Source organism: Cheilinus undulatus, linkage group 13 (assembly GCF_018320785.1).
Source record: "Cheilinus undulatus linkage group 13, ASM1832078v1, whole genome shotgun sequence".
Taxonomy (NCBI): domain Eukaryota; kingdom Metazoa; phylum Chordata; class Actinopteri; order Labriformes; family Labridae; genus Cheilinus; species Cheilinus undulatus.
In genome coordinates, this window is record NC_054877.1 from 35,043,101 (window position 1) to 35,069,894 (window position 26,794).

Sequence of the window (26,794 nt, forward strand, 5' to 3'; positions counted from 1 at the left end):
TAGACTTATTAAAATACACAAAGAACAAATTATTTTGGTTGTTGAGAAACTACGAAACCTCAAATAACTTTAAAACCCAGTTTCAAACACGAGAATTGTATAAAATTAGCAGAATTATCATTGTTTGATTTGGGCCTGAGTAAACTCCACAGCTGACTGGTATTGGTAGTGGCCAGCTGCAGCAGGTGAGCTTTTCCTTTTTTTGCCTGTTGGATCATCAAGAGTCTTTCTAGTTTATGTGGTTTCTTCACATTTTGTTTATTAGTTCAAGAAAATTACTCAAAAATAATCACGAGAGCCAACAGTAGCAGGATAGGTGTTACTGAATGGATCAGAGTGGAGCATATCAAACCACTTGCATCCTCTGCTGCCATGATGTCATGTAACTAAGTAGTTTTTTAGGGTACTTGTACTTTTTTGAGTACATTTTGAAATCAGTATTTTACTTAAATAAGTTTTAACCAGAGTAACTGTATTATTATTATTTGAGTTCAGTATTTATGTACTTTTTCAACTACACAGTAGTAGAGAGAATGATTTTACATCACATCCTGAAACATATTTTTTATTATAAAGGTGTGATTTTACCTAAACAACCTGTTTGGAGTTCCATATTCTCTTTACTTTAGGTCAGGATGTAATTTGATGATGTATGAATCAATATGCATTATCTTTAATCATCACCAACCTTAATCACCGTAGTAAAGTGACTGATTTGTTTGACTTACAGGCGTGTGAGCATCATGACAACATAGAGCTTTGCCAGACAGCCATGGTGTAAAAATCAGTGTGAAAGCCAGTAACAAATAGGATCAAACACTTTTGAAAAAATATCAAATTAGAAGTTATTTTGACTCATTGAAAATTCTGTATGAATTACTGTATTGACAGGAATGATCATTTTTGCCATTCTAATTTTCAACTAGAAAAATGCAACATTTGGAAAAGTAGTCATGATGTAGACCATCTCTGCTACCAACGTATTAAGTTGCTTTTTGACACACATTTTAGTTTAGAGAAATATAGCAATTTCAAAATTGCAGTTTTGCAATTTAATAATTTCTTAATTGATTGCCCAGCCTTATTATCTAACCATAATTTAGTCATGTTTGCGCTCAATCCCTGAAAAAGGATACAATGACCAAAAATACAGCCATTCATTAATAATGAGGGCATGAACCCTTTTATGTCGAGGACCAGACTGGAGAAACAGAGCAGACTAACTTGGTCCTGTTTTTAATACACAGAATAATTTCCATCACAGAGGAATTTTACATCTTCTCAGTTATACTGGAGGAATAAAGCTCGGATAGACTGGTGTAGACCCACTTTAACAGTAAAAAAATGTAAATATTTGGTCTTACTCCTTAACTGCTATTAAAACAGAAGGGATTAGGATTAGGTAGACTGAATTCACAGTCTCTTTCACGGAGTAATTTTCACGTCTCTTGCTACCATTTACGGCACAGGGAGCACTGTTTCTATAGTGACATTGATTATTGGCGGGAAACATAAACAATGATATCTAGCTAATGTTTGAGTTATTAGAGTTCTGGTAACTTTAGTTTCATCAAAAGATTTCAGCTTCTTAAATCATTTGAGGGAGTAACATTGGAACAGTTTATGGAGACAAGGTGCGCTTTTTAAAACAGCGTTTAAGAGTTAGTCTCTATTTTTAGCTTGTTGGCTTTGATTAATTCATCCTTAGCATTTAAATTATTTGCTAACAATCAACAACGCAGGAGAAAATGGCCTCCGCAGAGGTGTGTGTGAGGAAGAGCAAGGAGGAAGTTGCTGAGGTTTGATCACTCTACATACTTAATATCGATACTTATAGGTTAATTTATTCAGTTTATTAAGCAGTCAAGGATTAAAAATAATATTCCGGTCTGACCCAAAGGGCACGTCAGTATGACAACGGCGCCATCATGTGGCTCTATGTTACAAGTCAGTTTCAGCTAAGCTAGCCTCCTCTCTCTTTTGTGTCGATGTTTCTAAAAGTGGACAGGATTGTTCCAGAGTGACTTGAAAACCGAAGAAGAATCACTGGTGTTTGTCAAGAGGATGGTGGCTGTGGCGGTGTCCTCCATCACCTACCTCAGAGGGATTTTTCCAGAAGATTCCTACAAATCCAGATACCTGGAAGGTGAATACGAATACAGACTAGAAGCTAAGGGAAATCAATTCGCAAATGAATACCTTCTGATGAATACGTAACCACAACAATATTTTCTGTTTTTCTACACAATAAGTCCTATGTTATGTTGAGAGGAAAAACATCAGTTTCCATCCTGCAAACACAGATAATCCCAGAAATCTTAATGAACGTGTTCTAAATTTTAAAGGATAATATTGGCAAAAGTGGAAAAGGACAAAACTCTTGCACTCAACTAATAGTGCAGTTTAATTGGTATAAATTTTACTTAAGTAGAAGTAAAAGCACTGGCCAATTAATCGACTCAAGTACAAGTACAAAGTATTTTGCTTAAAGTTTACTCAAAGTACTGAGTAGCTTCTGAGGAGTTGTACAGTTAAACAGGAAATTTCCTCATTGGCAATGACAGCATGACAACATGGATCTCCAACCAGGTTGTGTAGGTGAAGTCACATCTTTATAATAAAGTAAAATCCAGCAGCAGATTGTGGCATCTTGCATGTTCTTACAGTACCACAGAAAGCATCAAAAACAGAAAGGTATTTTTAAATAATTCAACTGGTTGCAAGTTATCACAAGAAGTAAGCATCACAATCTAAAGTCTGAATTTTAGATGCCGCTTATATCCCAAATTTTACACATTGCACCTTGAAGTAAAAGATATGGAGCCCAAGACATGACATGGTCAAAAAAAAAAAAAAAAAATTAAATTGTGACCACAATACAGCTATAATGTGCCCACAAAATACTAATTTATGGCCACAAAATACTAATTTGTAGGCTGGGAATGAATGCCTAAAATAAAATTCAATCATACTGTCCTTGTCCATCGTGTAGCTTTAGCCCCTCTACTGCCTCTACCTTAGACCTTAGAGAAAGTGTGCTCGATTTGCTTACCCAGCTGTCCAGGAATGATATTAGTATTATTAATATTTCGTGTGCACATGATACGTACTTTGTGGCCACAAATTAGTTGTGCACACGTTTTACTTATTTCGTGTCCACAAATTAGTATTTTGTGGCCATGAATTAGTATTTTGTGCACACATTCTAACTATATTGTGGCCACGTTTTTGACCATGTCATGTCTGGGGCTCCGTAAAAAGAAGATGAATTTGAATTTCACTAAAAAAAGGTACAAGTAAACAGAAAAAACTACTCCATTACAATAATTTGAGTAAATGTAATTAGTTACTTCCCCCTCCTGAATACTGGTGATCATAACCCTTAAAAATAGATGGATAAATTCTATATTTTATGTTATTTTTCATTTCAACAGACTTGTGCATTAAAGTTCTGCGTGAAGACCGCAACACACCTGGTGCCAGCAAAGTTGTGAAATGGTAATCGTGATATTCTTTCCTTCATACTTTGGTTCTGTAGTACTTTATTAGTGAAAACAAACTGCATGAAAACAGAGACGTTTACATACCAAACACACAGGTGGGGCAAGAACCCCTGAGGGCTAGTGGAAGCAAAGTTTCACTTTTTTTTCCCCAAGATTGCTCTTTTGGGCTTTTATGACTTAATTGTAGATAGGAGGGTGAATAGTCAGAAACGGGAGCGAGAGAGGGTAGGGAATGATATGTGGGAAAGGAGCCACAGGCTAGATTTTAACCCAGGCTGCCTTTATTGAAGACAACAGCCTCTGTACATGAGTATCCCAGACATAAACACAAGGCTACCAACTCTGCAGCTAAATCTTGCAGTATGGCCCATTTTCTCACTGTTTTCTTGTTTTTCTCAGGATCATGGGCTCCTTTGATGCACTGGAGAGGCAGTATGTAAGTAAAAGCATCAATGAGTACTTTTGAGTGATGTTGTAAGCCATCTCAAAACTAAGTTGCTAACTTTCTCTGTTTTTCTCTCAAAAGCTCCAGATTGTATTCATTGGGGTGAGTAAATTAAGTCAGCAGAGCAAGATTATAGAATAAAATAAAGGAAAATCGGTTAAAAAATATAACTATTCAACATGTTATTGCCATGTAGGTGTACACCAATCCAGATGAACCTAATGTAAGTTTTATTTTAAATACTACAAAATGTGGTTTTATTATGTAAACAAAAAGTTGACATATAATCTGAAAATGCAGTGTAATCCACAGATTTTATTGTGTCTTTCAGTGCATTGTTGAGTCGTACCAGTTTAAATTCAAATACACAAAAAAGGGTCCGAAGATGGACATACTCAGGTTTGAATGGGCACATGATTTCCTTAATTTGAGGCATCATTTATTTAGATCACAACATGTTTAATGGATGACTTACCTCCATGAAATTACAGGAACAATGATGAGGAAATGAAGGTGACTCTGGAGGACACCAAGAGAGCCTCGGTGTTGCTCATCAGGAAGCTCTTCCTGCTCATGCAGAACCTGGGGGCCCTCCCCAACAATGTCTACCTTACCATGAAGCTCTACTACTATGATAGTGAGATGGACTGTATTTTTGGATAAAACAAGACTTTAAAGGCATTTTTTAATATAATTCCATTGTGAAAGCATATTCATTCTTGTCTCCTTTCAAAGTCACCCCTGCAGACTACCAGCCGCCCGGCTTTAAAGAGGGTGAATGCGACAGCCTCTGGTTTGAAGGCACGGCCATGCACTTCAAGGTGGGTGATGTACAGACAGCCTTCCACACCTTGAGAATGCGAGTGTCGGCGGAAAAAGGCAGGCTGGAGAAGCTGCAAGAGGGGAACCACCTGAGGGAGATCAAGCAGGGTCCTCAGAAAAATCCTCCAAGGAAAGAAATCACCAAGGTCGGTGCATAAAGAGGATAGTTTAAGTTCAGGATTTCAGTTTTAGTTGTTAAACTGCTGTTTAACATGATTGTCTGTGAATATGTGGTCACAGGATCATCAGAAGATATATGAGGAAGAGGACTTGCCTTCTGAAGATGGTGAGTTTATGAGCTCTGTTACAAAACCATAAAATCTGACCAAAGTTTACCCTGTGATTTTCCTTTTAACAGAGTCTGCACAGTTCAAGAAGCCTTCAAGACCTCTGGCAAAGGTACACTGAAGTTTATAGACAAAATTATAACAATGAAATGTAGGAATAGACCGTATATTAAGATGGACAGAGAAACAGCTGCCTAGGGGTGAACCAAACTGTTTAGAGCTTCCCTGCTGATAAATTACGTGTGTTGCAGTGTGTGCTGTGTTTTTCACAAACTGTTAATTGTGTGGCACATTGCACTTGTTTTCGCTGTTATTATAATGTAACATGCATGATGCAAGGGGTGAAAATCATAAGGGAAGAGAAGTTGATGAAGTGATGTTGACAGGCACTCTGTGCTCTTTTAAGTGTGATCATTGAATCAAAAGTGACTAAATGAATCGGTCAACAGGCTGAAAATTGTATCAAATAGAGTAAAATACAATACTGGGGGACCCCTGCTCCTCTCTTTAAAAATTCCAAATGGTGCAGTCCAACACTGCGAAATAATGCAAGTAAATTTAATTCAACCATAGTTGAAATATCACTCACAAATTGGGAAATTATGGTTTGAAAATATATTAAAATGCCTAGATATTTGTAAAAATAAAACACGCTTGGCTTGGTTAAAGGGGTCCTGTGTAATATACTTTCCGGGGGCCCTAAATCCCTAGCTACGCCCCTGTACTCCTATAATGTAAAAGTAAAGCTCTCAGGCATCTTTAGACCACTGTATGAATGAGGAGCTTTATTCTTGCTAGACCGTGAAATATTACACTCATGCATAAAGTAGAGGATGTTAAAATGACTGAGTGCCCCCTTAATTTAATCACAAATTGGAAAATAAAAATAAACTACAATATAATGAAATGTTAGTACCCAAAATTTCCTTCCTTTTAACTTAAATAAAAGTAAATTGCTGTCAGAGCTTTATTGAACTTTTCAAAAATTCTTTAGAGAACCTGTTGATACCAATTTTTGTTTGTTTGCGATGTTTAAGTACTTAATTTTAAGGGAACAATCTTCTTTTTTCACTTGTCTAGTACTAATTCTCTTGAAAACATGCAAAAGTGATTGATTACAAAAAACACAATATTTCTTATTAAAAAATGATCCATTATTGCAGCCCTAATACTGTATTTAACTTAGGCACATACTCAGGCATTGTATCAAAGGCACCATATGTCAGCATCCATCACAGGGTTTTTTTTGGCTTCACCTTTGTGCAACAGAAGGAGACAAAGACACGTTGTCCCAGTTAATACACAGTCAATAATGGTACAAGGTTATTTTGAACAAAATGAATGATTTTTCTTTTTTCTATTTTAGAGAAACAAGACAGGAAAACATCTGGTTAAGAAGAGGAGAAGAAATTAGCTGTGAGGCTATGAAAAAACAAGCTGTTCTTCATTTTTATTGAACACCGTTCATGGTTATGTTAAAATTAATTTGATGTGAAAATATTTATCTATTTGAAACGTGTTACTCTCACAGTTCTTATGGAAATAGCACTAAAAAAAGTGTGCTTGAAATGTACAATCTGTATGATGAAGATCAATCTAATGTTCAAAGTGATTCATTTTTAGTATTTTGTGTATAAAAATAAAAATATGCTGGTTAGTAAATTGAGCTTGATTTGTAAACATTTTTTTATCTTAAGTATAGCTTGAAAAACACCTAAGTATTACTCTGTATATGGATGACATGTTAAGTAAGAAAACATGCAGTGCAAATTATTGATCACAATATGTGACTCTAATGAGCTAAAACTGATCAATTTCACTTAAAACCCCCTCAAATATTTGATTGAATCAGTTTGGCATGATGGAAGTCAAATTTCCTTCACCCATATCTCTGCAGGTATTTCCCTCTGGTTACACATTCAGAAATTACAGGAAACATACATGGCTTTATCTTCCTCAGTAGAGACTAGTTTCTCATCACACTGAGATCTAACGTTTGGAGGTGTTTCCCTGAGAGTTGCACTTGGAAGTGTGGTTCTGGTCCAGACAATCCTGTTTCGAGTCTCTCCAAGTGTTACTTTTCATGTGTGTGCTAGAATAAGCTGTCCACATCTCCCATCTCCACAAACACAGTCTTCAGCTGGGAGTAATGCTCGATTGTCACTTGGCCATTTTCCCTCCCTATACCTGTTAAAGCAGAGGTTGTATGTTTACTTAAACAGCCAGAAGTGGGGAGTACTAAAGCAAGGTTTTCTAAACAAGGACATAATGTGATAGTACTGCATTAATCCCTAATAGAGAGCTATAATGTCAGCATTTCCTTTTCTTCTATCAGTCTGGGTTGACGTACGTGATGACAACCCTTCAATACCAAGTCATAATCCTTATTGCTAGGTGTAGATGTGCTTCAATGTGTACTGAAGACTATTTGATATCTGATAATTCAGACTCTGCCTTCATCCTTATTGGTTTAGTTGTGCCATGAATACTAGCATGAAATAAACTGAAATAATCTGAGCTGGTCCAGCAGTAACAAAAGCATGGCTTCATTTAAATCCATCCGGCCACACTTGTAGCGATGGGAAGTCCAGCTTTTTAGAGACTTGGATCATTTGGTTCATCTCAGTAATAAGAGCTGTTCTTTTGGCTCCTAAATGGCTTTTCATCTGGCACCAGTTTGAATTTTATTATGCCTTTTAAACAACAACAAAATTAAAAAGGAACTGGCTCTCAATCAGGAGCGAGCTACCATTGTTCACACAAAAGAGGCGGCTCCTTGAGCTGGCTGGTTTGCCAAAGACACATCATTACTGCATCGTAATTCCTGATCTTAAATAGAGCTGTCATTACTTAAATATTTAATTTAAAAACCAGGATCTGACTTTTGGGCTTAGTCAAAATGTGCTGCAAAAACACAGACACTGTCCTGAGTGACCTGACGGATTTATTCAAACCCAGAACTCTTAAATTAGCCCAGTTTATACTGGATGAAGTGTTCTTGTTGCTTCCTTCTGGACACAGATATGTTCTTCTGTCATGTAAGACAAAAAGACTGAAAAACTCCTTTATCCCGACTACCATTAGCCTTGTGAATAGTTTTATGAAAAATTTGTCTATTTAAGTCATTACAATTGTTTCTGATGTGTTTGAACGTTTCTGATGTGGTTGGACTTTTATATTGTTCCTCTGGTTTGAGGAAGCAAAACAAAAGTTGACTTCAATCCAACCAGTAGTCCACAAGATGTATTTGCTAAATAGTGTATCATTGTTTCCTTTTAGCATGTTTATGACAACAGGGAGAAAAGCTGTTAAAGAGGCACCACTAACCGCTAAGCTCATAGCTGGTCCGGCCATCACTGCACATCTATGGGCTTTTGACTGCATAACAGGCGTTTAACACAAGGTATTAACTAACCCTTAGTGATGTTTGGATGCCTGTCTTCGAGCAAATGAGAGACTGTACCTGACATTTTGAAGCCTCCAAAAGGCAGCTCCACTGGTGTGATATTATAGTTGTTGATAAAACAGGAGCCAGCCTTGAGATTTTCAACCACCCGATGGGCTCGCCTCACATCCCTAAAAACAAACAAAAATGTCAACTAGAATGAACACACTGAGGTTTAATGCTTACTTTTCAATTTGCAGTACACATGTGCTGATGTGCTTCAGACAAAACAACACTAGAAAATGTCATTTCTTGAGAGAATGTGGACTCAAAAGCTCTACCACAGAGCATTTCTTTTCCTGTGAGTCTCTGCAGAGAATGAGATAGTCAGCAAATCACTGTGACAACAGAGTAAACAGCCTCACAAAAGGTAAAGCAAAGGAATGAGACACTGTCCAGTGATAAAGATTGATGGCATTGTTCTCCAAGTCAGAAGAAAAAGAAACCATATACAGTAAAATTCCCTTCAGGCCTTCTCCTGAAGGGCTGTGGGTAAATTCATAGTGACTTTGACTTTCAAACTAGTTGATTTATCTTTGAGTCCAAGTGGACACAAGTACAAAATGTGCAGATTATTTCTGAATTATCCTGTTTCTTGAGGATTAAGATACTAAAGTCCCATTAAATGGAGAAGTGGCACTGAATGTTAAACCACATACCTGGTGAAAACTCCTGCAGCCAGACCCATGGTGGTGTCGTTGGCTCTCTGCAGCACCTCCTCTTCTGTTTTAAAGGACAACACAGACATGACAGGGCCAAAGATCTCCTCCTTCACACAGGTCATGTCATCTGTACAGTCACCTGTATTTGGAGGGAAAGACAGACACAAATTTAAAGGGTATTCAGATATTATTGACTGAGGAATGTTTGGTGTTTCAAACAGAATTTGAAGAGGAACTTATCAAAAGAGGATTGCAGAATTATGCACATTTAAGAAAAACAACTGAGATCAAAGGAATTGAAAATAATGAAATGCTGTATGTCAAGAATAAAAGTGTAATAATACAAAAAAGCAAGACAGGGTCATGATATAGCATGAATAAAGTCATAATGGTACCAGAACGCTCAGGCTACCTATTAGATTATTGCTCATATTAGATTTAATCATGCACACTATTTTCAGAGTCATGATATTTATGAAAATGTGGTGCTGATGTGCCAACACATTAAATATTCAGACACTTCATTTCTGACACCTAAACCCAAATACACCTGGTTATCTCTTGTGTTTGAGTCAACATGCATGGCTTTAATTATAGGAAGTGTGGTCTTAGAATCAGCAAACTAGAGAAAGACACAGGAAATTAAAACACACAGCACTTTACTCTTTTCATGGCTTGTTTTAGTCAGATGTGGCTCTCTAATACTTGACCATTGTTTATTGTTGAGGGGAATGACAGAATTGCGCACCTGTGCTTGTGTGCTTACATGAGCTAGCGTACCATGCCAAAGCCCGCCTCTTTCAGCTTAGCAAAGATCAAGCAAGTGTATCATGTCTGAGTCCTGTTTGGTGCACTCTCAGCAGTCAAACTAACTGGACTCTGGGGGTCAAACGTGCTACAGCACGGTATGGACTGCCTAATGTGAGTGTGCCCATACAAAAATCACAACTAGATTCTATTAATATTACCACTTAGTTCTTCATATCTCACATTTTTTTTCCTTATACATCTTCTGGATGCACATTATTCATGGAAAATATATTGAAAATCTTACCTAACACACATGGAGTCATGTAGTATCCATCTTTGAGCTTTGGATCTGATGGGACAAAAGGTTCACCACCACACAGCACTGTTGCTCCCTACAAACAGCAGGTCTGAACTTAAACTGCATCAGACATACAGGCAAACAAGTCTGATTTTGATAAAGAAAAACCTGTTATTCTTACCTCTTTCTTTGCCTGATCAACAAAGGATAGAACTTTCTCGAGGTGAGGCCGGCTGACCAGTGCTCCCATTCGGGTGCTCTCCAGTAGAGGGTCTCCGATCTCAATTGCCTGGGTCCTTTTCACCACCTCCTCCACAAACTCAGGCAGAATATCTTTCTGAACAAACACTCTTGTACCATTGCTGCAGACCTGTGACACAGTAAAACAAAACAAAACAAAACAAAACAAATCAAGTCATTTGTACATAGTGGAGTTGTTTTAGTTTGCAAAGTTGAAACCAGAAGTTTACATACACTATACAAAAAGGCACATAAACTTTTTTTTCTCACCGTCTAACATTAAATCAGATTAAACTTTTCCTGTTTTTGGTCAATTAGGATTACCAAAATTATTTCTATTTGCTAAATGGCAGAATAATGAGAGAGATATTTTTTTAGACAATTTTTTAATTATTTTCTTGAGAGTCAGAAGTTTACATACATTTCATTAGTATTTGGTAGCATTGCCTTTAAACTGTATGACTTGGGTCAAATGTTTTGGATATGCTTCCACAAGCTTCTCACAATAGTTTGCAGGGAATTTTGGCCCATTCCTCCTGGCAGACCTGGTGTAACTGAGCCAAGTTTGTAGGCCACCTTGCTCGCACATGCCTTTTCAGCTCTTCCCATAAATCTTCAATGGGATTGAGGTCAGGGCTTTGTGAAGGCCACTCCAAAACATTGACTTTGTTATCCTTAAGCCACTTTGTAACCAGTTTGGCAGTATGCTTCGGGTCATTGTCCATTTGGAAAACCCATTTGCGCCCAAGCTTTAACTTCCTGGCTGATGTCTTGAGATGTTGCTTCAGTATTTCCACATAATGTTCTTTCCTCATGATGCCATCTATTTTGTGAAGTGCACCAGTCCCTCCTGCAGCAAAACAACCCCACAACATGATGCTGCCACCCCCATGTTTCACAATTGGGATGGTGTTGCTTGCAAGCTTCCCCCTTTTTTCTCCAAATGTACCGATGGTCATTATGGCCAAAAAGTTCAATTTTAGTTTCGTCAGACCCCAGAACATGTCTCCAAAAATTAAGGTCTTTGTCCCTGTGTGCATTTGCAAACTGTAATCTGGCTTTTTTATGTTTCTTTTGGAGTAATGGCTTCTTCCTGGGAGAGTGGCCTTTCAGCCCATGTCAGTACAGGACTTGTTTGACTGTTGATAATGACACACTCTTACCAGCTTCAGCCAGCATCTTCACAAGGTCTTTTGCTTTTGTTCTTGGGTTGAGATGCACTTTTCGGACCAAAGCACGTTCATCTCTGGGACACAGAACCCGTCTCCTTCCTGAGTGGTATGATGGCTGGACATTCCCATGGTGTTTACACTTGCGTATAATTGTTTGAACAGATGAACGTGGCACCTTCAGGCATCTGGAAATTGCACCCAAGGATGAACCAGACTTGTGAAAGTCCACAATTCTCTTCCTGATATCTTGGCTGATTTCTTTTGATTTTTCCATGATGTTACACAAAGAAGCAGTGTGTTTCAGGTGTGCCTTAAAATACATCCACAGGTGTGCCTCTAATTAACTCAAATGTTGTCAATAAACCTATCAGAGGCTTCCAAAGACATGACATCATCATCTGGGCTTTCCCAAATTGTTTAAAGGCATAGTAGTCTTAGAGTATGTAAACTTCTGACTTTGAAGAAAGTAATAAAATTGTCTAAAAAAAACCTTTTCTCATTATTCTGGCATTTAGCAAATAGAAATAATTTTGGTAATCCTAATTGACCAAAAACAGGAAAGGTTTAATGTGATTTAATGTTAGACGGTGAGAAAAAAAAGTTTATGTGCCTTCTTATATAGTGTATGTAAACTTCTGGTTTCAACTGTAAGAAAAAGTCACAGTATCCTATCTACCTGGCCTTGAGACAGAAAGTTTGCCATTAGAGCTCCTCTCACAGCATTTTCCAGGTCGCTGTCCTCAAAAATGAGCAGAGGAGATTTCCCTCCGAGCTCCAGCGTCACAGGCTTCACCCCTTTTGACGCCATCTCCATAATCTGTGGGTCAAAAGCCACAAAACAAATATCTATAGATCATTCAGGTTATATAAAAGATTAGGACAGGAGAGACATTTCACACATCCTGAATCATAGAAGTAACAATTCTCATTCATGAAAGGTATGAACAAAGATGTTTAAATATTTTATGACACAGACTTAACCCATAAGAAACTATTCACCCAGCTGTGTGTAGATTTTTTTTTTTTTACCTTTGCCATGTAAGTCAGCCTTATTTAAACTGAAGGGCTCACTGAGGGCAACTCTTATGTAAATGTAAGTTGAGCTGATTATGAAATCAAATAAAAACAAACTGTTACATAAAAATGGAATAAAGAGGTAAGAAAATATCACTTTAGCCAAAATGCTCTGACATAGGGAGACATTTAATTTGGTAAACAAAGACAAAGAGCTGCATAACTTTATAGATTCAGCCATGTAAGATGAAAATCAAATAGAGGTACATGAAACAACATGTAATGCTGACCTTTTTGCCAGTGGGCACACTGCCAGTGAAGGACACCTTAGCAACATCAGGGTGGTGGCAGAGTAAGCTGCCCGTCTCCTGGCCGCCTTGCACCACGTTGAACAGCCCCTCTGGTGCTCCAGCCGCAGCATAGAGCTCTGCCAACATGACGGCCGTCACAGGAGTCACTGGTGAGGGCTTAAACACCATGGAGTTACCTGTTTAAATGATGGACACCAGAGGAACATAACTGTTTGAGGTATACATACATCAGAATTGTACAATGCTTTCTTATTTAGATAAACGTCTCCATTAAGCACCAACAAAGACAGCTGTGGTTATTTACAGAAGATGCTTTATCTCTGAGTTTACTGTTCAGTCTTTCAGATGTGTTGTGAAAAACCCCCGGAGAAGAGAAGTACCCACCCGTCATCGCTGTTCTTTTTTTTTTTTAAGATTTATTTTGGGCATTTTTGTGCCTTTATTTTGATAGAGGAGGACAGTGGATAGAGTCAGAACAAGGGAGAGTGTGGGGAGAGAAATGCGGTAAAGGGCCTCAGGCCTGTAACCCAGGCCATCCGTGTACATGGGGCACGCCTTAAACCACTCGGCCGCCTGCGACCCATGCTCTGGTTTTTTGCTGACGTCAGTCTACATGGTTGTTGGGGGCAGTTTTAGGGATTTCTTCACTAAACACTTTTTCTTTCAGTAACTGAAATATCCTGTGTTTATTTCAAATTAATTTTAAAGTTTAGGGTTTGTTGTAATATCAAAAATTCTGAAGACTTGTGAAAAGACACAGTATAGTACTGCTTATATGACATTTAAATGTTGCTGTATTTCCATCTGATGTGCCATCGTGTCTTTCATGATTACTGCACTTGCGGTTGTTCTCTAGTTACATACTCTACATAAAAACTGGACTTTGGCCTGAGAGGTGATCTAATTTCAGTTTATAGTTTAGGTAGATTTGATCCTACATCAGTCGGCTTTGGTATATGCAGAAAAAAATGTGTATATGAAAACAAAATTAGGAGGAATAGCTCTGTAAAAATGACATCCTTGTCGCTCTGGGAAAGTAAATTAGCATTTAAAATCAGTGAAATGCATCATAACGGACTGATTAGACCTCCATTCAAAGAGCATATTTTTAAAGTTGTTTTCTTGTCATCAGGGCAGACCTGATAAAGCTTGCATTCTTACTTTTTAAAGATCACATCATCATAACATTATGCTTTTTTTTGCAAAATAAAAGCTTGTTCATTTAACAGACTTTCATAGGCTCATACAGCTGAAGTAAACCACAGGGAAGACTCTGTGCGACTGTGGCAACTCTGCAGTTTTACTGTGTAGTTGCACAATATGTGTAGGAGTTATAGCAGTTTATGTAAGATTAAAAAGAAGAATTTGAAAACCAGCAGCAATAAATAGTACATCAGGAAAATGATAAACTCGATGCATATTCATCTTGTATCACATAAACATAACCTAGGAAAGGCTTTATATACGTTTACATCATGGGGCTCTTTCAATCCATGAACTTAAGATTTTCATCTGGCTTACTGTCTGACTTATTACAATTTCTCATGTTTTTAAGGTAGATCTTGAGATATTCTTTTGCATATATAATTAGAAACACAACATTAACCTCCTCTCCCAGACAGATTGAATAATACAGAATGTTCTAATTAAAAACAATAAAGAAACCCGTACCACAGGCCAGTGCTGGAGCTGATTTCCAGGCTGCTATCTGAAAAGGATAATTCCAGGCACCAATGCCGACGCAGACTCCCAGAGGCTCCCTGCGGGTGTAGGCGAAGGATCCACCAGGCAGCTGTACGTGCTGGCCTTCAGTAAAAGACAACATTAAAACTGTGACAATAGAAAACGGTCACTTTTAAATATATGGTCTTAAAACATCAAGACACTTGAAATAAAAATGTTTTTTTTCTCTAGAAATGTATTCAGTAGCGTTCAACTTAATTGATGATTCAGATTAATTAACTGATATATACATACTGACTTGAACACAATAAGTATGGGGTTAAAAATTTTAGCCGTCATAAGAGTGGCTCTTCCAGCACAAATAAGAAGTGATTGATTAAACTGATGTAATAACACTTGGCTATGCCACTCATTCCTAAAGTCTGGGTCCCGACTCACAGGTGGGCCACAGTGGTGTTTTTGGGGGTTGCCAAATGAGTTCTCAGTAGCTCCCTATGTACAGTATTCATTGTAACATTTATGTCTGGAGTACACATTAAAGATCGTCAGGCTGATGTCTTCACGTTGGAGACATCATCATCAGTGGCCGAAACACAGCTAAAGCCCAGTTCAGACCAAAGATTTGCGACGCAAGACGGTTCTATAATGAGTCGCAGCAGTCTGAACTAAGCGTTGCAGCTCGAATGAAGCCGTCTGATGGAGTGGCCAGCAGTTCAGCCTATTAAGTTGTAGAGAGCGGGTTTAAAAACGCAGCAAGCAGAGAAATGTGAAAAGGGAAATATAAATCTTGTTTTGAAAGGCTATATACGCCCATTGCAGCACGGCAACAAAATTTCACGGCACATATAGACTCTAAAATGCTTTTCTAGCTCAGTCTTTCTATAACAAAGATATCCGCTGAGAATAATTAATGTTCTAATGACATATTCAGCTCTACAGCCTTGAATTTCTCATGGATTATCCAGTAAAGTGCAGTGCTTCCTACTTATGAGCCAAATAAAGTTAAGGAGAACATTTTCTAAATAATGTTTCTATTTCAATTTTTCACATCTGCTTCTTGGAAATATTAGACAAACATCGATCTTTTTAATGATTTAAAACAGAAACTTAAACAGGTTTTTCGGCCAGTGGGAAAGGGGTATAAGCCTCTTCTGTATATTAGTCATTTTCAGTCCTCATAGTTTAAGTCTAGTGTCAGTCGATAAAAACTCAAAAACACTTTAGTCCAGTTTTAGTCCATAAAAAGTCCTGGTATTTTAGTCTTTACTTTTTGTCAAGGCATTTATTTTCCCTGAAATATTTAATCAGTCAAACTGTAAAATGTTTATAAATGTATAACACTCACATTAATGCACTGCCAGTACTTTAGTCATTTACAAATATACTGATGAGAATACTGGCTACCTTATATACACAGTGAAGAATTACTATTGAGTTGAAAGTCTGACAAAAACGTAATGACATTTTAGTCCCTTAGAGTTTTAGTCCCTTTAACGAGAACTAAACTTATTTGATGTCAAAAGTTTTTTGTCTTTAAAGATCCATTATTAGCTAGTCTTCATGGAAAAAAGCTGTCAACAAGCATTTTTAGTCAACCAAATGAACACTGGCCTCATGATTTATTGAGCAGACAAATTTTGGATTGGGTCATGATGGCTTGTGCCTCCTACAAAGTGGGTCAAAAGAAAAAAGTTTGGGAAAAGCAGGAAAACAATATTTGTCATACTACTATCACTTCTTTTACTCACCTCTTGACTCATGAAATTAAATAAATAAAGAGTAAGAGCTGTACTGAACCAACCTGCCAGAGTGCTGGCAAGCCCTGCATAGTACTCTATACACAGTCTGGCAGAGTCCACATCCAGACGGGCCTCGGTGATTGACTTCCCATTGTTGACCACCTCCATTTCAGCAATCTCTTCTCTTCTGCTCTGTGCATGATAGAAAAGGTTTATGTAACAAATTTAGAGAGTATAAACTGTTACACAACAACATACAGATTAGTGATGAAAGAAACACAGTGTTTTAACTGGTCGAGATGTTGGTGAGAAATTGACCTTTTTGTGTTACTTTTTTTTGTTTCTGTCTACTCGTGTTTGAGTTGTTTGATATCTTTAATCACAAGATACTAGAGTACTCAGTGAAAAATTCTTATTATTCCTATCTGGATATTAAGGCTGTCAGTGTATGATAATTTTCAATACCAGATTCTTAAAAACTATACAATCTCTGTTATGTTTGATAGCCCTGAAGTAAAAAAATCGTAAAAAAAAACCCCACACCCATTATTTTTAGCTCAAAGCTGCCACAACCATCAGTAGGACTGCAGCAAGGGTTGAGGAGTACCGAACGGAAGTTAAGAAAATGAGTGTAATAATGAAACAGAGTTTCATTACAGCTACACACAGAAACTTGCAGAAAGGTGCTGGATGTTTTTTTTTTTTATTTGTTGGTGAATCATCCAGACAGCTGTGTGTGTCTCTAGTCTACCCTTGGTCATTAACTCTTATAAAGCTACAACACAGCAGACTGCTTCCATGAACAGTTCAGAAAAAAGGACATTTTTGAGACCTATGAGTACCAACAAAGATGCACAAGCTACTTTAGTGTCTGCTGCACACAGAAAGCAGAGTTTTACTTCTGATGTGCTTCACACCACTGAACAATAATCGACACCCATAAATTCTCAAAATAAGAAGAAATTTATAAGACATCGGCAGAGAACACACTCTCTAGTTCATCAAATGCCATCAAACACTTCTTTTAGAGTATTTCTGCTTATTCACTAGTAATATCTGGGTCCATAAGTTGCCTATGATAACTGTAAACATGTTATGCCAAAGTTGGTATGTGTTTGTTGGCTTTTTCTGTACCAGGCACATTTTGGAAATTAGAAAAAAAAAAAAAAAGTAATCCAATTTTGGGTGCCCAGGAATCTTATTTCTGATTCTGTTTTACCCAAGTAATTTGTTTTTTAAGTTACAGTATTGTGACAATTTGATATCCTTCAAGCACGGACAAAACCAAAACCAAATCACCTCGATGAGATGTGCAGCCTCTATCATGATCCTTGCCCTTTCCATCCCAGACAGTTTGCTCCAGAGGTCAAAAGCCGACTTGGCAGCTTTCACAGCCTGATTAACCTCCACAGCACCACAAGGCTCCAAATGGCACAAGACTAGCCCTGCAGAGTTAATCATGACAATGATGACATTAGGTGCAAAGGTTATAAATAGAAACTGACTATGCTTGTTTGTTTAGTTGTTACTGGTGTGATGTTGCTCATCCTATATTAGCAAGGAACATCAACTCTAGATCTAGTCTATAGACCTTTGCACACTGGATTTAGCATGGCAGTGACACTGCAGCATTTCTTTCCAATGATTGCATAAGAGAGTGGGCTGCAGACAGGCTGTGTGCTAGCTTTGCTCAAATGGAATTAGGACATTCTGAAGTAAAACTAGGAACAAGTCATCCTGGAAGTCAATAAGAAATCTACCACAAACAGACGAACAAGGAAGCTAGCTGACTAAACTAGATGGGCAGCATGTTGTGCAAACCGCATGTTTAAAGACCTGACTTTCCTGTGAAGTGTGATTGCTATAAGTAGAATATACAGTGTCTATAAAAATTATCCAACCCCTTGGATGTTTTACCCTTTTATTGAATTTATAAGTCAATTATGGTCAATATAACTTGGCTTTTTAGTCAAAACAACCTCTTTAATGTCAAAGTGAAAACAGATTTCTACATAGTAATTCTCAATTAAATAAAACATGTAATGTAAAATAAATGACTGCATAAATATTTACCCACTTCAATTCAGTATTTAGTAGATCACAATCATAGCGCTGAGTCTGTGTGCATAGGTCTCAATCAGCGCTTGGCACATCTGAACAGCCCTTCTTTTGTATTGAGGTCTGGGCTTTGATTTGGCCTCTCCAGGTCATTCACCTTGTTGTTTTTGAACCATTTCTGTGTAGCGCTTTCGCTGTATGCTTCAAGGACATTGTCTTGCTAGAAAATAAATCTTCTTCGAAGTTGTAGTTCTTTTGCAGACTGAATAAGATTTTCCTCCAGGATTTTTCTATATTTTGCTGCATTAATTATACAAGCCTTCCAGGGCTGGCTAGAAGCATCCCCACAACATGATGTTGCCACCGCCATGCTTCACAGTGGGAACGGTGTGTTTGTGATGTGCAGTGTTTGGTGTCTGCAAAACATAGTATCTTGTGTGGTGGTTAAAAAGCAACATTTTGGTCTCATCAGACCAAAGAACTTTCTTCCACTTGACCGAGGAGTTTCCCACACTGCTTTTGACAAACTCTAGTCAAGATTTTATGATTTTTCTTCAACATGCCACTCTTCCATAAAGCTTTGATTGATGACAAACAGTTGCTGTATGCAGAGTCTCTCCCATCTCAGCTACTGAATCTTATAACTACTTTAGAATAGTCAGGTGTTTTTGTGGCTTCTCTTACTAGTCTCCTAGTTGCAAGCTCACTCAGACCTACACATGTGCCATATTCCTTTTATTTCTTGATGATGGATTAAACTGCACTCTGGGGGGAATTCAGTGCCTTGGAATTTTGGAGTATGTATCATCTGCCTTAAACAGTTTCTTTGGTCGCTTGGTGTGTTCTTTTGCCCTCATGGTGTAATGGTTGCCAGGAATACCAACTAAACAATGACTGGACATCCAGACTCAGGTGCCTTTACACTACAGTCACTTGAGACTCATTCAGTGCTCACAGGTGACCCCAATATCACTGATTGTGAGTCTGCTAGCACCAATTGGCTGGATCTCTGTTGAATTAGGTCAGTGACTTTAAAGGGGGTGAATATTTATGCACTCATTTTACCTCACGTAGTTTTATTTCATTTACATTATTTTTTAGAAATCATTTTTTTTTTTTGCTCCGACATTAAAGAGGTGTTTTTGAAAAATAAAGCCAAATTATATTGACCATGATTGATTTCCGACAATCAATAAAAGAATATAACATTCAAGGGGGTGGGTAATTTTTAGAGGCACTGTATATACATGCATTAAACTGACAACGCAATCACATATACTAGTATAATAACTTGAGAATACATTGTTTTACATTCCATGGTGAGAGATTCATACAGAAATCACAAAGCAATGGCCAAAGTCCAGTCAGAAAAGTGTCAATAAAGTCTGAAGACAGAAGGACAACTGCTTTCTAACCGAGGAGATTTGTGGCTTACCTGTAGCAGGTTCGTAAACATTTTCTGTGTTGTGTTTCCCTGTGCTCGTCCTCCTCTCTCCAGCCCAGTAGTTCAGCGGGGCTGTGATTTCCACGGATCCGGACGACACACACCGTACCGCGGCCACGAGGGGGACAGCAGCAACGGGCCGTCGCAGAGACGCAGCAGCGAGCCTCTGGAGCATGCTAAAAGTGATTCCTCTTCCCTCCGAATGTGGCCAATAACTGCAAAATAAACATACTGTAGGTTACCTGTATTCCAAAATGACATTCAATAAGAGTAAAACTACGGTTTAAAAAGTGTGGCAACCATACTAGCCTAAAGTTGTTAGCGTCAGTTAGCAACAGTAATATTACACGATGCAACAGAAGGCGGACTAGCTACTGGTCCCGTTATGTTCTTTAACCATGCTTTTGTGGTAGTTTAACCCTTACTTACATGCAAATTCAACAAACTCACTAAATTAAATGTTGTTGTAGTTAAGCTCATACACAGACAGATTAGTCCATACAACGTTTAACACTGCACTCACGGGACGTCGGAAAAAACGGTTTCCCAGTGAGATAAGAAGGTGAGGGTGATCAGCAGGTCGGGAAATCAGAGAAAAAGTTGGTACCAAATTAATCTGATTTGTCGTCATATTAAAAGGAACACTGCGAACCAGCGGATTCGACACCTGGATAGCAACACATTTTATTTGTTTAGGTTATTTTGACATTACTTCTGAATTTAATCGATAGTCACCGTCCAGGTAATAGACTGAAATTTATTTTATTTTTTTTATTTTCAGTTCATTGTGCTTGAAGCTGTTTTTCTACGACGCACAGAATCCATGTGGAATCTCTCGAACACGCAAAATATAACAAATGACTGAAAAATGACGTTGAAAGTAGAGCCTCCGAGGAGCAAGTGAACGTAGCACAGTCGCCAAGGTTTGGCGAATGAGGACAACGTGTATCATGATATGATTTAATGAAAATATGTACACATACATAATCAATATTGGTGCTATATTCTTATAAACTGTACCAAAAAATAAATTCAAACAAAATCGCCAAAATAGTTTAGAGTTGAGTTTAACAATAACGGATGCGTTGTGGGAGGAGCTCCACTACAATGATTCTCCAGCACAACAGCTCCAACGGCACACTGCAAGTATGGCCGGGGACAGCGAGACACATCTAAGGGACCGTGGCGATAACGGCACCATCATTCGACAACCTTTTCTCATCGGTGTCTCCGGGGGTACTGCAAGTGGCAAGGTTAGCCTCATAGCTACCATATTTGACGGTTTATCCGAATTGCCATCGTTTTATTTGAGCTAAATCGAGGTAGATGGTCACTGGATAGCCCCGGCTGCTAGTTGACCGCGTGGCTTCAGCGATCCAGTGCTTGGGTTTGATTGACAGCCCTATGATCTGTTTAACCATCCAGCTTTTAGTTAGCAGAGGTTTAGCTTAGCACGCTTCTCCACCAACTCATGCACTATACGTGTTGTTTATTGACTCAGTTTTATCCCCTCTTTGTGCGGCCCGGTGGTCGTTAGCTAGACTGGCTGACTTCAGACTACGTGGAGATCACAGATGTTAGCTCACTTAGCCGCCTCGCTAAATTCCATCACATGCTAGCTGTGCCGGGTGCGCGAGACAATAGCAGAGACTAGCTTGCCACACGACTGTTTGTAAACACAGATAACATTTAAACTTCCGTCTACCTAAAGTAAACAAAATGTGAGTTTATATTAATCTAGCTAATAAATGATTTTCATTCTCTGCTGTCATTTATTTATATGTCAGTATAACGCGCCCTGGGGAAAACCGTTAAACGTTGAATAACGTTAACCTAGATGTTGGCGCAATGAAGGACAACAGGCAGTGGCGCCAGCGGGAAAGAAAAAACAACTCGACACATATTGCTCTTAATTGTATCCACAACCCACTACATTTTATCCACACCATTCCTCAAAAAAACTAGCACGCTTTAGCCACCTAACTGCACCAAGAACTCGTATTTATTGAAACCGCGACCGTTATTTACCAGCCCTCTTCCCCAAAGTACAGTGTCTCCCCTCCGCTTTACCGTAACCTGCCCGGCTGCGTGAGCTGTGCTGCTGGAACGTCAACGGCTGCGCTCAGACTGGAATGACTCACAGACGTGGATTTAACTGAAGACGTCATTAGATTTCTTTGTTAAGAACGGAGAGATCTATCGTTTAAAACACTATTCGTATTAACCAGAGGCACGAATTGAGCTGAAATCATGCTTGTGAAAAAGTCGTTAAAAGGAACTCTGTTTATGTTTCCGGTAGCATAATAGAGGGGAATGTCTTTCGTCCAGATTTTTTCTTTATCCCACTTCGCCCCTCCTTCTAACTTTGACCCAGATATCAGCACCCAGGCACAGAACCAGTGTTCTGCATTGTGAAAACCCCCCACATGGGACTGGACTACAGCTAGAGGACGTGCTTTGATTTTAGACTGTAGCAGTATTAGTTACGAAGTCTGCGCGCACGTGCAGGGGATGATGTAATTTTATCCTCATTGTCTGTTAAGCATTCATGAGCGCAGAGGAGCAGCAATGCGGATGTTTTTGTTTTTTTATCCGATGGGTGTTTGATTCATGATAAGATCGGCTTATCTTCAAAATCACAAAAATGTGGTATCTCAGTAACGGAAATATAAACTTTTCATTAACTATTTATTCTCGTCCTTACATATCCGACATGAATTAATTGATCCTCTATTGCCAACTGAATGGATGGCACAGACTAGAAGAATATAAAAATCTTACCACGGGCCTTCATGAGGTGTAGATTTATACATTGAATTTAAGTGTGGCTCAGATATAAACTCTTGTAAATGGGTCTCTTTTCTTCAACAGTTGCATTTTAGTGTTATTAAGCAACACTCAGCTCCCTAAAGAGGAGGATGAGGGGAGGGGGTCAAGTTCATTGTGGCCCAATCTCATGGATACAAAGGCAATAGAAACTCAGAACGCCCTGTCAGCACTGGGTATGCCACTCATTCTGTTAGGGGGGTCAGTGGGGACGAATATGGGGGTCAGAGGGAGTTCACTTACACTTTTGTTAGCTGACTCATACAGAGTGGGAAACCCCCTCTCACTCCTATTTCCCGATATAACCTAAGGGTTAAATATAACAGAGCAATGCCTCCTTTCTTAATGGACTGAGATCCTTGTTTCTGTTGCTGCAGTCGTCAGTATGTGAGAAGATCATGGAGCTGCTGGGCCAGAACAAGATCGACCACCACCAGCGGCAGGTGGCCATCCTGAGCCAGGACAGCTTCTATAAAGTGCTAACTCCAGAGCAGAAGGCAAAGGCACTAAAGGGCCAGTTCAACTTCGATCATCCAGGTAATGGGACATTGATTAGTCTGTGTTACCGTTCATGCATTCATCTATGCATGCACGTGTGCTAATCATGTGCCTGGTTGCATTAGCCTCAGGTAAACTGACTTTCAACCGGTTTGAAACAAGACACCCGGGTCTGCATGTGGAATTTGACTCTTAATGTTAGGCTGTATAACCTAAACAATAACCGACTGTTGTTAAAACATTTCTTGTGCAAGAAGATGCAACAAGTTGTAGAATCAACAGAATCGTTTACATGAGATGACAAAAAGGATTTCATATCCAAACACAGACTGGCTCTGCTCACTAGAATACATTTGTTGTTCATGTGTGCCACATCTGAAGAAAATTGGCGACAAAATTGAATCTTGAACGACAGTAGAAAAATCAAAAATCCATGCAGATACACTTTAACAAAACGTTCTTTTGTGCGGATTCAATAATATGAGGAATTTTGCAGTCTTGATACTGTACAATATGTTTAAATCTACATACTGTCAAACTAAAGTTTTTTTTTTATTTCTTAAAATGTGTAGAATTTGGTCAGTCTTAACACTAAAATACAACACGGACACTCGAAATGCATCAAAGAGCAGAATCCAGACACCCACACTTTAGATAAGATGATAAGATATTCCTTTTTTAGTCCCACAAGGGGAAATTTCAAATTTACAGCAGCAAGAGTGGTATAAACAAAACACACTGACTTTGGAATGTAGACGCAAAAAAATGTGGCGTTGGAGAAGCACTAAATAGGCTAATCGGCACTGATGCGACATTTTAATGTCGCATAAATTGCAGAGCTGATAAAAGCCTTTCAAACAGGCACGTGCTCCGAAGTTTGCACAATCGCATTCTTTCCTGGCATGTTGCTAATTTTCTTTCTCAGCGTGGTTTTGGCAGAAGCATACACTCCATTTTTGGAGTCCTACTCTGGCTCTCTTGCTTCCTTTCTCAGCTGATTTTAAAAACCCTCAGTCAGCAGGCCTTTCCTAGAGGCAGCTGCTTCCAGGAGAAGGCCGAACCCAACACCTGTTCCACTCTGGTGGGATTCCTTGGTTACTAAACGTGTGGTGTAGGCCCCACGTGTCTGCACGGACCTCGTGTAACGTGGGCTAAATATGACATGTCATGAAGTTCAGTACCAAGCATATACCTTCTCTTGTCCTTAGATGCCTTCGACAATGAGCTGATAATGCAAACACTACGACTGATCCTGCAAGGGAAGACTGTCCAGATCCCAGTTTATGACTTTGTCACTCATTCCAGGTGAGCATGGCCCATTATAAGTCATACTCAACTCTTTCCTAAACCTCATGTTTGGTTTATAACTTAGATTTGTAGTCACTTTAATAGCCATAGCACTATCTGATTATGGTCACTCATGCTGTTTTATCTTTCCAGGAAAGAGGAGTTTATCACAGTGTATCCAGCTGATGTGGTCCTGTTTGAGGGCATTCTCATGTTTTACTCCCAGGAAATCAGAGACCTGTTTCAAATGAAGTTATTTGTCGACACTGATCCAGACACAAGGCTGTCACGCAGAGGTGTGTAGTAGGAGGTTAAGTAATGACCACAACACACATGTAAAGTCCTCCAAAGTACTATAAATTAATGACAAACACTGCTCATAAAATAATAATATGATCTTTAAGTTCCCGCTAAGGAGCACCAGTGTTATTTTATATATTTTTCATAATTTGTATTCACTGTGGTTTTTGCCTGCTGTTTCTTTTTCAGTTCTCAGGGACATCAGTGAACGTGGCAGAGAGCTGGAGCAGGTGCTGGCTCAATATATCACTTTTGTAAAACCGGCCTTTGAGGAGTTCTGTTTACCGGTGAGTGTCATTCCTAACTGAAGAGTAGCTGTCTTTTTTAAGCCAACATAAATTTATGTTTATTAGCTTTGTGCAGTGTCTGTGTTTGCTTGAATGGAAAAGAAATGTTGCAGAACACTCATAAGAAAGAGAAAGATATAAAGAGGCAACCAAATAACAGAGATCATTATTAGAATGTTTGTTTACATTTTGTGTTCATGAGCAACTGGGTCACATTCTTTTTTTTTTTCTCAACTCTCAAGTATGAGTACAAGTCTGTTTAAGAGAATGCATTTTTTACTCGTACTCTAACTTTTTTTTTTCACTTTTGCCAGACAAAGAAGTATGCAGATGTGATTATTCCAAGAGGAGCAGATAACATGGGTAAGCAGACTTCATGTAGAGAGCATTTGACTCTATAAAGGATTATCTGGAAGATATTAGAATTTGCATTGCTCCAGAATTGGTTAAGAAAATGTTATGCGACCTCTACTTTGCATATTTCACCCTCTGACTTATGTATTAATATGAATGGGGCAACCTCATCTCATTCTGTTTAATAAATAGAAGCCATTGATGATTTCATTTGGAGCTTAGACATGCACATGAGGGAGCTGGCTGGTAGAAGTGCAGAATTAATGCCAGACACCCTTTGTTAACTACAGCACAAACTTTACTTGCATAAAAGAAAACATTTATTACAAATAAAATGACCTGAGTGGTATTTTGTTACATTTGCTCGGGTGTTTTCTCCTCTACGCTGCTGATTCAGTTAAGAGTGCTCTAAGGAGCTGCACTGTCAACATGATGTTCTAGCTGCTTCTTTTTGCATCAAACTACTCAGATAGATGAACATGGATATAAACTAGAATAATTACAACCACAAAAACAGACATGGGTTGACAGATTTATTTGACAAGCATTCTAACCTCGTAGTTTGACCCTTGTCCCATACGTTATCATTAAGAACATGGAGTTTATGACCTATAATGCAGCAGGGGGGCGCACTTGACAACTCACTCCCAGGCAGCTTTTTCTGCATTATATTTAATATACAATCTGGGATGTATTTAAAGTTTAAAACTGATTGCCAGCAAGCAAGTTGCATTGTGGGTAACGTTGGAGCAAGGTTTATGCATGTGGAATAAACAATGTCTGTTGTTTTGCATTAGTTTTGAAGATGTCCATAAAACGGCATGGAGTGCAGTGATTAACCCTTCTCCTCTCTGTTTTCTGTAGTGGCCATCAACTTGATAGTTCAGCACATCCAAGACATTCTTAACGGCGGACTAAGCAAACGGCACAACGGCTTCACGAACGGCCACAGCACCCCACGTCAGAGGCGGACTTCAGAGTCCAGCAGCCGGCCTCATTGACCCCATCACACCTCTCTTCTCAGGGTGGAGAGGGGTGTGGCGGGGTCGTGCTGTAAATAATGCCTGTCATTGGCATCACTGTATTTAAGAGAGAGAAAAAAGATACAAAAGAATTGAAATGCCTTTTATTATAATTATGACTACTCTTGTCATTAGTTACTTTAACTGTAATTGTTGGGATTTAGATTTTTGTCTGGAGGGCATAAAAGAGGCTCCTGTTCTTCTTGTGATGAGACCATGGGTTAAAAATGGACCCCATGCATTTTCCTCCCAGATTGCATTTTGTTTTTTATGTATCCCCTGCTGCTTCATGGAAAAATTGTTGCCGCTAATGAATAAAAGAGGGGAATCCTTTTCTGCTTTTTTTT

General features: G+C 38.7%; 3 protein-coding genes across 7 annotated transcripts; 2 read left to right on the plus strand and 1 right to left on the minus strand.

Annotated features, from left to right (window-relative positions):
• The first annotated feature begins 1,625 nt into the window (after positions 1-1,625).
• zte38 (zebrafish testis-expressed 38) lies at positions 1,626-6,719 on the plus strand. The gene is made up of 12 exons (XM_041803252.1): positions 1,626-1,799; positions 2,002-2,146; positions 3,435-3,498; positions 3,903-3,939; positions 4,030-4,050; positions 4,145-4,171; positions 4,280-4,347; positions 4,440-4,585; positions 4,684-4,916; positions 5,011-5,056; positions 5,129-5,169; positions 6,424-6,719. Exons 1-12 carry the CDS (start codon positions 1,749-1,751, stop codon positions 6,469-6,471), a joined length of 927 nt encoding a protein of 308 aa, XP_041659186.1. The 5' UTR covers positions 1,626-1,748; the 3' UTR covers positions 6,472-6,719.
• aldh9a1b (aldehyde dehydrogenase 9 family, member A1b) lies at positions 6,493-21,920 on the minus strand. 5 transcript variants are annotated; one of them, XM_041803250.1, is made up of 12 exons: positions 21,902-21,920; positions 19,865-20,088; positions 17,671-17,816; positions 16,434-16,563; positions 14,621-14,755; positions 12,929-13,125; positions 12,301-12,441; positions 10,394-10,582; positions 10,219-10,306; positions 9,162-9,303; positions 8,521-8,633; positions 6,493-7,244 (listed from the first exon to the last, which is right to left on the minus strand). In XM_041803250.1, the coding sequence occupies exons 2-12, from the start codon at positions 20,046-20,048 to the stop codon at positions 7,150-7,152; spliced, it is 1,560 nt and encodes a 519-aa protein (XP_041659184.1). In that variant the 5' UTR covers positions 20,049-20,088; positions 21,902-21,920; the 3' UTR covers positions 6,493-7,149. The 5 variants fall into 5 exon arrangements, with proteins under 5 accessions (XP_041659184.1, XP_041659185.1, XP_041659182.1 ...); XM_041803251.1 differs by lacking the exon at positions 21,902-21,920 and adding an exon at positions 20,397-20,417; XM_041803248.1 differs by lacking the exon at positions 21,902-21,920 and adding an exon at positions 20,303-20,397.
• On the plus strand, positions 20,988-26,780 carry uck2b (uridine-cytidine kinase 2b). Its single transcript, XM_041803253.1, has 7 exons — positions 20,988-21,126; positions 23,077-23,236; positions 24,406-24,502; positions 24,638-24,780; positions 24,974-25,071; positions 25,386-25,434; positions 26,290-26,780. Exons 1-7 carry the CDS (start codon positions 21,022-21,024, stop codon positions 26,424-26,426), a joined length of 789 nt encoding a protein of 262 aa, XP_041659187.1. The 5' UTR covers positions 20,988-21,021; the 3' UTR covers positions 26,427-26,780.
• Positions 26,781-26,794: the final 14 nt, after the last annotated feature.

Bases quoted from the DNA above. Each gene is read 5' to 3' on its own strand.
- zte38 (XM_041803252.1), top strand. From the start codon at position 1,749: ATGGCCTCCGCAGAGGTGTGTGTGAGGAAGAGCAAGGAGGAAGTTGCT. The intron at 3,940-4,029 runs GTAAGTAAAAGC...TTCTCTCAAAAG, and splicing joins ATGCACTGGAGAGGCAGTAT to CTCCAGATTGTATTCATTGG. The intron at 4,051-4,144 runs GTGAGTAAATTA...ATTGCCATGTAG, and splicing joins TCCAGATTGTATTCATTGGG to GTGTACACCAATCCAGATGA.
- aldh9a1b (XM_041803250.1), bottom strand. From the start codon at position 20,048: ATGCTCCAGAGGCTCGCTGCTGCGTCTCTGCGACGGCCCGTTGCTGCT. The intron at 12,442-12,928 runs GTCAGCATTACA...TTTGACCCACAG, and splicing joins GTGTGCCCACTGGCAAAAAG to ATTATGGAGATGGCGTCAAA. The intron at 9,304-10,218 runs GTAAGATTTTCA...CTCCAAATACAG, and splicing joins CATGACTCCATGTGTGTTAG to GTGACTGTACAGATGACATG.
- uck2b (XM_041803253.1), top strand. From the start codon at position 21,022: ATGGCCGGGGACAGCGAGACACATCTAAGGGACCGTGGCGATAACGGC. The intron at 24,503-24,637 runs GTGAGCATGGCC...TTATCTTTCCAG, and splicing joins GACTTTGTCACTCATTCCAG to GAAAGAGGAGTTTATCACAG. The intron at 25,435-26,289 runs GTAAGCAGACTT...TGTTTTCTGTAG, and splicing joins AAGAGGAGCAGATAACATGG to TGGCCATCAACTTGATAGTT.